General features: G+C 44.1%; 1 protein-coding gene across 1 annotated transcript in view; it reads right to left on the bottom strand.

Annotated features, from left to right (window-relative positions):
• Window positions 1–1167: 1167 nt before the first annotated feature.
• Window positions 1168–11526, bottom strand: part of LOC137439555 (uncharacterized) — a 35919-nt gene continuing 25560 nt past the window's right edge. The window contains exons 6-9 of the mRNA XM_068135411.2: window positions 5257–5423; window positions 4571–4733; window positions 4093–4226; window positions 1168–2951 (exon numbers count right to left, since the gene is read on the bottom strand). Of these exons, the coding sequence (XP_067991512.1) occupies window positions 2187–2951; window positions 4093–4226; window positions 4571–4733; window positions 5257–5423 (1229 nt within the window). The 3' untranslated portion in view covers window positions 1168–2186. The remainder of the gene's footprint in view (window positions 2952–4092; window positions 4227–4570; window positions 4734–5256; window positions 5424–11526) is intronic.

Raw genomic sequence — 11526 nt, 5'->3', positions numbered from 1 at the left:
GATGGACAGACACCGTTTTACAATATATATATATACATATACAGTCATGTGAAAAAGTAAGTACACCCCATATATATGTTGGAACCCATCTGTGGATCGGTCCCATCGGCCGATGGGTCTGATCAATCTGTGGATGCATGAGAAATGACAATGCAGACCCATCGGCCGATGGGTCTGCGCCATCTGCGGATGTGTTGTTCACCTTGAAGGAATGTGTTGACAGAATGGTGCTCTTCAATCAGGTACACAGTCATTGGAATTACATGTGGTAGGAATTTAACAGAGATGATTTTTAAATGTTTTATTTAACTTTTATTTTTAAAATTTAAATTTTATTATTTTATTTAATTTAAATTTTATTTTATTTAATTTAATATAAAGGAATTTAACATTCCCCTCCGCCATTATCAGAAGAACACCTAATGTTTTGTATGAATGTTGAGTATGTTATGTAAAGCTTTACTAAAACTGCCATGTATCTGTTAATTACAAAATGTATTGACAAAATGTATAAATAGATGGGTAGAAATAGATAATAAAACATTTAAAAATCATCTCTGTTAAATTCCTACCACATGTAATTCCAATGACTGTGTACCTGATTGAAGAGCACCATTCTGTCAACACATTCCTTCAAGGTGAACAACACATCCGCAGATGGCGCAGACCCATCGGCCGATGGGTCTGCATTGTCATTTCTCGTGCATCCACAGATGGGTCAGACCCATCGGCCGATGGGACCGATCCACAGATGGGTTCCAACATATATACGAATGTAAGAGGAATAAAGTGATCCTACTCTGCTGTATTACGAGATGAGGTTGATAGAGTGAGAATCGCATGGCGTTCAATCCCAAGGAATCGCTCCCTCTTTTTATATATTTTGTTTGTCTGTTTGATTTGTTTGTGAAATAAATGTTAGCTCTTTCACGAGCCTCGATTCTGTATGCAAAAAAAAAAAGAAAGAAAAAAAAAAAAAAAGGTGTGCATCACAAACTGTCAATTTGGATCGCGTCATCTCAAATAGGTCATGTATCATTAATGTCGCATCAAATAAGTCAACTATGTATTCAAACGTCATAGCAGGAGCAAAACAACGCTGTGGATATGCAGAGTTATATAGTCCTGATTTTGGGAAGCAAAAATGACTTCCATCACAGTATGGCCTGCAGGTGGAAACATTGCATTTAATTATCAATTGTGTTCGATCAAACACTGCCATGGTCACAAAATACCGTCTGCCAGATACGATCACCACCGCAAGATGAACCACAAAACAACAAGCACATGCCGCATGAAGCTCGATCATTCTCCCGAGGGCATTGGTGAGGTTTTTATTTATTTTTTAAACCAAAAATATTTCAATTCACGAGGTCTAAGACTCTCCGGACAAATTAATCACACAATGTGGTCACAGCTGTGACATGACGCCAATTAAAGCGGCCATGTTCATACGATAACAATGTCAGAATCAACGTCGACCTTCAAGGTAAGATCTACTGAACGTGGAACTCATTTACGAAGCCACCACGTAGTTCAGCTTAGGTGAAACAAATTGCGGTCAAATTGTTTAAAATATATATATATATATACAAGCAAGGGCCAACCTTTGCTAAGCAATTAAAAAGGTACAAAGGTAGTTTGTTTCAGTAAAAAATAAATACGTTTTTTTTGTCCCCCGTCGCACCGCGGAGAGAAAGGGGGACTATGGTTTTCCCCTCCGTCCGTGTGTCCGTCCGTCCGTCCGTGCATGCATAAGCGAAGGACCGCATTCGAATTTGGTGTGGGGGTGCAACCCACGTCAAAATCCAAGATGGCCACCACCATGTATGTCTGATGCCATGTATGTCTGAACTTTGTGAGCTGAATATCTTGAAAAATACGTGAAGTACCAACTTCTAATCTGGTGTGTGGGTGTATCTCGGCATAAGGAAGAACGCTATTGAAAATTGGGTCGCCACGTCAAAATCCAAGATGGCCGCCTTGCGTCTTCCACTTTGTCAACTCGCATCACTTCACCGACGGGGGACCTAGGCGTAACGCTCGTTACAAATCCGTCGCAACGACGTGTTGGTTACACTATCAATAACCTCGAGGTTCATTATTGTGGCTTGAACATCAACCACTGGGTCCAACCCCCCGAGCAGAGTCCGAGTCAACGGCTGGTGAGCTAGTCATGAGAGCTGTCACAGCAGAAGCCAACCTGCGTCGATGCCCGACTGGCAAGAGTCTATTTTGTCGTCCCAGGCACACACCTCATTGCTGCTGGATCGCTCGGCATTGAGTCCCTGCAGGATCACTGTCGACAAAAGGATTCGGTTGAGAGCTGGGGAGGTGGCCGGGTCGTCGATCCGGTGTAATATGTGTTGGGGATATGCGGAGGAGTCAGTGTGGAAATCGACACCGGGATCACTCAGCATCTCGGGTGTTGGCTCCAGTTTGGATATGACAGGGTCGGCGTTTGAAACCAGCAGGTCAACTGATGGAATGATCAGGGAGCCGAGGCAGGGCTCAGAAAGAAGGTTGCTTAAAACAAGGCCAGAGTCACCAATCGAGTCAAAGTTTGGATGTGGTGGTTGGTAAAGGTCAGGTTCAGAGGCTTGGTCCGATATCAACCTGACATCTGGTTCCCAAACCTTGTCTGTTAATGTCTGCACAGAGTATGATCCATATCCAGAATCATCTCTCGCAAGTAAATCTTGGTCTTCATTATTATCCGTGGTTGACGGAGGATCACAATGGGCGTGGTAACCCAGCGAGGACAACACCAAGGTCTGACTTTCGACCACAGACACTCCTTCCTTATCTCCGTACATCCCACCGCATGGAGGGTTGTCCGATTTGGCCGTCAACATCCCGTTAGTCCATCTCGAAGAATCCCCGTATTCCAAGGAGACCAACTCATCGATCACCGCTATCTTTGTGTCAGCAAGATCAGGTAACATGTCGAACTATGGAAGGGATGAGGGGAGAAGGGGGGAAAATGTGGAATGTTAAGCATTGATCATAAATTGTCATGTCTGGAGATTCCATCTTACCACGCAACTGATTAATCCACATTTCACAATCGGTCGATCCTCGCGATAGCGAGCCTCAGAAATGGAACATCGTTAACAGTGTCCCTCAAAGAATGGATTCAAATAAACTTCTTAAAACCCCTTTGATGGTCCCCTTAGAGCACTTACCTCACGACACGGTGACCCCAGGGTCAGATTATACACCTTCTAAAGTCCTTTGAAATCTACATAAAAGGTACATTGATATCTTCTGATGTCCTTTGTAAGCCACATAAAGGTACATTGATATCTCCTGATGTCCTTTGTAAGCCACATAAAGGTACATTGATATCTTCTGATGTCCTTTGTAAGCCACATAAAGGTACATTGATATCTCCTGATGTCGTTTGTAAGCCACAGAAAGGTACATTGATCTCCTGATGTCCTTTGTAAGCCACAAAGGTACATTGATATCTCCTGATGTCCTTTGTAAGCCACATAAAGGTACATTGATATCTCCTGATGTCCTTTGTAAGCCACATAAAGGTACATTGATATCTCCTGATGTCCTTTGTAAGCCACATAAAGGTACATTGATATCTCCTGATGTCCTTTGTAAGCCACATAAAGGTACATTGATAGCTCCTGATGTCCTTTGTAAGCCACATAAAGGCACATTGATATCTCCTGATGTCCTTTGTAAGCCACATAAAGGTACATTGATATCTCCTGATGTCCTTTGTAAGCCACATAAAGGTACATTGATAGCTCCTGATGTCCTTTGTAAGCCACATAAAGGTACATTGATATCTCCTGATGTCCTTTGTAAGCCACAAAGGTACATTGATATCTCCTGATGTCCTTTGCAAGCCACATAAAGGTACATTGATATCTCCTGATGTCCTTTGTAAGCCACATAAAGGTACATCGATATCTCCTGATGTCCTTGTCCGCTCTAGCAGGGAAAATGGTCTTAAAATGCCTGTTGTTGTTGTTGTTGTTGTTGTTGGCCTTGTGCACATGAAACACACAAATGAGCTTTCCCACGAGTCTCAGATCACCATTTACGAAACCCAAGTGAACAATGAAAACTCACCAACACCCGTGGGATCTTGAACGAGGGGTCGTACACATATCCATAGGCCACCCTCACCAACAGCATCAGGACGAATATCAGTAATGTAAGACAAAGGGCCAGAACTGTCCATTTGATCAACTCGAATGAGGAAGCTGTTTGGAAAAAGTGAAAACTTATGCAGTTTTGCTCTCGAGTTGGTTTGGTCTCTGTCTTCCCATCCAAACCCTTGGCACTTTAACCTGGGTTCACCTACATAATGAGCCAACACCATACACGTTTGTCCACTGTCTACTAATATCCTTGCAATTCATGTAAAAGTACCGTGCAGGCGTACACCGATAGCTACTCATGTTTATGGCCTCCGTGTTATATGTACAGTATATACACACAAGCTCCTCCATGAGCCTTTTATAAGGAATTATATGTGCATGCATTTCCCACGTAAAAACATTCGTAACCTTATGGGGAAAATCCCACTTGCCGTGCGGTTACTGACCTCGGGGCAAAGGAATGTAACACTGCGGCTCCGAACGTGGACTGCGGAATTCCGTCACAGCGTCGATTGAGCACATCTTGATGGTGCGCTTCAGGCGGACGCAACGTTCTTCACCGGGCGGCAGTTTGCAGATAACATAGTCCTCGGTGTCAAAATGCACGACCTGTTGGGTACACCAGGCAAATGGAGGGACACAAAATGGCGCGTCCCGTTCACTCCATGCATCCGAGTGGTGGGGACTTGCCACTCGGGTATATTATCTGAAGATGGGCGGCTATTCTATGGGTTAAGCTCTCGTAAAGGGTAGTGAGGACCATGTGACGTCATGAGCAGCACTTTCCGACAGCATAGTTTGTTCACCTAAGTCCTGCCTCAAACCCACACAGGTGACACTGGACGGAAATTCCCTCGACCCAAATTATTTATAACCCTAGCTTGTTTTCCTCATCCGTCCATCACAGTCTTCTAGTCTAGTCTAGTCTAGTTTATTCTAGTCTATTCTAGTCTTCTAGTGCAATTACTGCTGCCTGACTTCTCGTGCCAACACATGGAGGTGTTTATCTTTACACCGCTTGTCCTTTGCTTCCTTCACAACACTGGGTTAATCTGCACAGTTTCCTTACATCGGTTATCAGATCTGGCAAGTATTGCGACCGCAAACAAAGCAACACAAATAGTACCCGTACCTTACTTTCATTGTTGTTTCTGTCATTGATGAATGCACTGTACTTCACTGCCTGCACGTATGACCTGTTGCTGGTTTTTCTGTAGAGATGACGAGGTAAAGGCTTAATTGCCACAATGAGGGAGTGTTCACTTGGTGTGACTTCAAACGTCGGAACACTGAGAGGCACTGCAAGGAACGCAAGGGACAGGGAGGGGGACATAGAATTGGAAATGAAAACAAGCTCATAACAACAACAAAATAAAAGTTCCAATTATTTTTGTGATAAATCAAAATATTTTGTACACAAATTCCATCAAATGAAAAATCGATTGTACTATGGAGGATAATTATATGGACCTCAAAATGGCTCAACTCACCCTTACTAGTGAATTGGCCTTCAAAATGGCTTAACGCACCCCTACTAGAGAATTGGCCTTCAAAATGGCTTAACGCACCCCTACTAGTGAATTGGCCTTCAAAATGGCTTAACGCACCCCTACTAGAGAATTGGCCTTCAAAATGGCTTAACGCACCCCTACTAGAGAATTGGCCTTCAAAATGGCTTAACGCACCCCTACTAGAGAATTGCCCTTCAAAATGGCTTATCGCACCCCTACTAGAGAATTGGCCTTCAAAATGGCTTAACGCACCCCTACTAGAGAATTGGCCTTCAAAATGGCGTATCGCACCCCTACTAGAGAATTGGCCTTCAAAATGGCTTATCGCACCCCTACTAGAGAATTGCCCTTCAAAATGGCTTAACGCACCCCTACTAGAGAATTGGCCTTCAAAATGGCTTAACGCACCCCTACTAGAGAATTGGCCTTCAAAATGGCTTAACGCACCCCTACTAGAGAATTGCCCTTCAAAATGGCTTAACGCACCCCTACTAGAGAATTGCCCTTCAAAATGGCTTATCGCACCCCTACTAGAGAATTGGCCTTCAAAATGGCTTAACGCACCCCTACTAGAGAATTGGCCTTCAAAATGGCGTATCGCACCCCTACTAGAGAATTGGCCTTCAAAATGGCTTATCGCACCCCTACTAGAGAATTGGCCTTCAAAATGGCTTAACGCACCCCTACTAGAGAATTGGCCTTCAAAATGGCTTAACGCACCCCTACTAGAGAATTGGCCTTCAAAATGGCTTAACGCACCCCTACTAGAGAATTGGCCTTCAAAATGGCTTATTGCACCCCTACTAGAGAATTGGCCTTCAAAATGGCTTAACACACCCCTACTAGAGAATTGGCTTTCAAAATGGCTTAACTCACCCCTACTAGAGAATTGGCCTTCAAAATGGCTTAACGCACCCCCACTAGAGAATTGGCCTTCAAAATGGCTTAACGCACCCCTACTAGAGAATTGGCCTTCAAAATGGCTTAACGCACCCCTACTAGAGAATTGGCCTTCAAAATGGCTTAATGCACCCCTCCTAGAGAATTGGCCTTCAAAATGGCTTAATGCACCCCTCCTAGAGAATTGGCCTTCAAAATGGCTTAACGCACCCCTACTAGAGAATTGGCCTTCAAAATGGCTTAACTCACCCCGACTAGAGAATTGGCCTTCAAAATGGCTTACTGGTAAACTGATCCTAACTAGGAGAATTGGGCCTTAAAATAGCCCAACTTAACCTGGTGAGGAAAAATGGGCCTTAAAATGACAACATACATTGGCTAAATTAATTGGTCCTCAAAACTCACCCTGAAGGAGAATTGGCCCTCCAGAGCCCAACTTACCCCGATTAGGAGAAATGCGTCTGAAATTGGCTTAACTCTGCCAGACTAAGAACTGTACCTCAAAATGGTTCGATTCACCCAGACTAGGATAACTCGGCCTCAAAGTTACCCAACTCACTCTGACGAAGAGAACTGTGTCTCAAAATGGCTTAAACCACCTTGACTGTGACAAACAGTCACACGTTTGTTTCCACCCTGGAGCTTTAACCAAAAACCTATGGCTTCCTGTCAAGGAAACTTAATCTCTCAAATGGAAAGCATATAATATTGTTTAATCAAAGGGTACAGCTAAAACTAGAAGGGCACTCGGTAGAGTGCACACCTCCGCCAGCCTGAACCATTTAGGTTTTGTATTCCACCGATAGGCCAGAACTGCTTCCGGACCTCAACCAAAATCTAATTGGCTTGTTCTTGTCACCTACCCAACTCATCCACCAAGTTTTGTCTGAATCCGTCCATAACTTAAGACATCATGCTATATATACAATTTTGGCCCTATCTCTCAATGGCAAAAAATGACTAAAACTTCTTGAATCCAGATCCGGATCTCGATCTTCACCAAAATCGAAACAAGTCCTTGTCACACACCCAACCTGTCCACCAAATTTGGTCCAAATCCGTCCACAACTTTGAGATATCCTGCTCACAGACAAACAAACAAGACAGACAAACAGACACTGGTGAAAACGCAACCTCCGATGTTGCGGAGGTAACAATTACACATTACTTACTGAGTTTGGCCATAGAAACATAACTTGCACCAAAAAACAAACAAAAAAAAAACCTCCCACTAGAAACACAATGGCCACAGCAGGTCAATAAAAAGCCCCATATGAGACAATGGCTACATGATATAATGCGGCCATACTGGGAAGCAATGCAGGCAATTGCTGCTTATAAAATGTCTTCTTTCAATGGAAACATTATTACAAACATCCGTAACGTGTTCAAACAAAATGAAATCCTCGTTCTCGAAGATACAAATAAGGTAAGTAGGACCGAAGGTTCACAATCAAGAGGACCAAGGACAAGCCGTGTCCAACAGAGTGAAACCAAGGAATGATTATCGAGCACGTCATATCATTTGGATCATCGTACTTGTAAAGAGTCTGACAGAAATACACAGACCACGTGAACGAATACCTGGGCTTTCATTACCAATGCTGGCTGCTTCGCAATCGACGATGCAGTGTCATTGTAGGCAATGGCAAGAATTTCGACCCAGTTCAAGGTAGGGAATACCAAGCTTGGTTGAGAGCGAGATACCTCCGAGCAATTTTGTGATCACACCTGAGAATGTGAGTTCGTCTCAAGAAACCAAATTACGTCAGTCTCCTCCACTCCAACCAAAATGAAAATAGCCAACGTGCTACGCATGCCATCAATGGTGTCTCGGATTATCACTGGAAGATAAAACAGTGGAAAGTCAAGAAATGTAGTTCCCCAAACCTGTTAGAATTTGGTGTGCAAATGTCTCTCCCGTGTAAAATAACATGGACTCAAATTTCATTTTTGGCCTTTGATGACATCGTGAACTAGAACGCCACTCAGTAGAGCGCATACTCCCGCCGTGGGTCAAGTTGGAATAATACCTTTTGTTTAACATCCCCTCTCCCAAAACAATAAATGAAAAAGAAAGTAGGCCCTAACTGTCAGAGAATGTATTTTGATATATCTCGGAATTAGAGGAGAAAAACATCATTGAAGAATAAGAATAAAAGCTTTAATGCAGTAAAACAGAAAAAACAATTCCCCAAAAAATTCCCCAAAAAAATTCCTGGATCCGGAATAATATCCTGAGCTTCACCAAAAACTAATCAATTCTTCCTTATCCCAAGGGCAATCATCCCACCAACTTTCATCCAAATCCGTTCAGAACTTTTCCAGATATCTTGTTCACAAACACACGAACACAAACATACGAACACACACACACACACACACACACACACACACACACACACACACACACACACACACACACACACACACACACACACACACACACACACACACACACACACACACACACGAACACACACAAACACAAACATACGAACGAACACACACACACACACACACATAGATACACACACACAGAGATACACACACACAGAGATACACACACACAGAGATACACACACACACAGATACACACACACAGAGATACACACACACAGAGATACACACACACAGAGATACACACACACAGAGATACACACACACAGAGATACACACACACAGAGATACACACACACACACACACACGATCGAATGCGTTACTCCCTTGCGGGAGTAACTACACCGCAAATATTGGAGGGAATTTTTCACAGAATCTGATTTATATCAGAGAACTATACAATTATTATATCCCATGGTGAAATTTGACAAGGTATTCAGAAAGAGGTCACTGTGACCCGTTAACCGGTTGTGCCGCCCCTATTTCGCTCAACTCCTTTGAAATACTACATACAACACGCTTGGGACCACAAGCTGCCAAAGGCATTTCTGGGAATGTTTCAATTGCAGAAATGCCACCAAGTAAGAAATGTTGTGGTGTCGGCGTGGGACCCTCCAGAGCACGCATGGTCTGAGTGATGATATTTGTTTACGTGAACGCGGTCTCGTGCTCCTTCCCTATATTTCTCAAATCGGAACTAGTCATCTCACCTGGGTTTTCAGGATATAGAAATACCTCTAGAGGAACTTCTGAGCCATATTTATCATCAATTTCATGGGCATGCAATGAATTTTTTTTTTTTTTTAATTACCAAAAAAACGTTTCACCAGATATGTCACGTCATGAATAATAATTCAATAATAATTCATTTATTTTGTATAGCGCTTTTCCAGAAGCCCAAAGGCGCTTTGACAGAGTGGCAAACATAATGCATAACAATACATGAAAACAACAATTGCAAAAAGACAAGAATCAATAGGGAAATATTTAAAGCAAAAGGAGGGAGAAGGAGAAGAGATAGTCAGGGGTTAAATGCTGTGGGTTGAATGTTGAATGCAGTGTTGAACAGGTGGGTCTTTAGTGATGTTTTGAATGTGGTGAGTGAGGAGGAGTCTCTGATGGTGTGAGGTAGTGAGTTCCAGAGGGTGGGAGCAGCGATGGAGAAGGCCCTGTCCCCCCAGGATCTGAATTTGGTCCGGATGGAGGGGGTCAGGAGGTTGGTACCAGCAGAGCGGAGGTTGCGGGTGGGAGTGTGTCTGGAGAGGAGGTCAGCCAGGTAGGATGGGGCCAGGTTATGGAGGGCTTTGTATGTCAAGAGGAGGATTTTGTACTGGATTCTCTGGGGGATGGGGAGCCAGTGAAGCTTGTAAAGGACGGGGGTGATGTGGTCACGGGTCCGGGAATGGGTGAGTAGACGGGCAGCGGAGTTCTGAATGTATTGGAGTTTATTGGTGATTTTTGCGGGTGAACCATAGAGGAGGCTATTGCAGTAGTCCAGACGGGAGGTGATGAAGGCGTGGATGATGGTTTCTGCAGCCGTGGAGGAGAGGGATGAGCGGAGACGGGCAATGTTTTTCAGGTGAAAGAAGACTGACTGTGATCTGTTTAGTGTATTTGTCGAAGGAAAGGGTTTGGTCAAAGATGACGCCAAGATTCCGGATGTGAGGGGAGGTGGATACTGGGATACCGTCGATGTTGAGGGCAAAGTTATGGGTGGATTTTGTGAGCGTTTTTGGGCCAATGATGATTATTTCAGATTTATCACAGTTAAGCTTGAGGAAGTTGATTTGAAGCCAGGATTTTATTTCAGTGATGCAGTTTGTCAGGATAGAGTGGGTGTCGGTGGAGACGGACTTGGTGGAGATGAAAAGCTGGATGTCATCGGCGAAGCAGTGGAATTGGAGACCATGACGGCGGATTAAGTGACCGAGCGGGGACAGGTAAAGGATGAAGAGGAGGGGGCCAAGAACTGAACCTTGGGGGACACCTTGGGGGAGGGGAGCAGTGGGGGATTTGCAGTTATTGATGGAGATGAACTGGCATCTGTCAGAGAGGTATGATTTAATCCAAGAGAGGGCAGTGCCGGTAACGTTAAAGGTGGATTCAAGTCGGGTGAGGAGGATGGTGTGATCGATGGTGTCAAAGGCAGCGCTGAGGTCGAGGAGGACGAGAATGTTGAGGTTGCCAGCGTCAGAGGAGAGGAGAAGGTCATTGGTGATTTTGAGGAGAGCAGTTTCAGTACTGTGGTTGGACCGGAATCCGGATTGGAATGTTTCATACAGGTTATTGGCAGAGAGATGATGTTTGAGTTGAGTGGCTACAGCGCGTTCCAAAACTTTTGACAGAAAGGGTAGGTTGGAGATGGGTCTGAAGTTGTTTAGGGTGTCAGGGTTTAGACCAGGTTTTTTTAGAATGGGGGTAACAGCAGCAATTTTGAGGGAAGGTGGGTCGATGCCTGTAGACAGGGAGGAGTTTATTGTTGCAATGATAAGTGGAGAGAGAGCAGGGAGGGAGGCTTTGACAAAGCTGGAGGGGATGGGGTCAAGAGTGCAGGTGGCAGTTTTCATTCCTATGAGGAGTTGAGAGGTCA

The sequence above is a fragment of the Myxine glutinosa genome, chromosome 14 (assembly GCF_964187855.1).
Source record: "Myxine glutinosa chromosome 14, kmMyxGlut1.1, whole genome shotgun sequence".
NCBI lineage: Eukaryota > Metazoa > Chordata > Myxini > Myxiniformes > Myxinidae > Myxine > Myxine glutinosa.
This window is presented reverse-complemented; position numbering and strand designations above follow the sequence as displayed.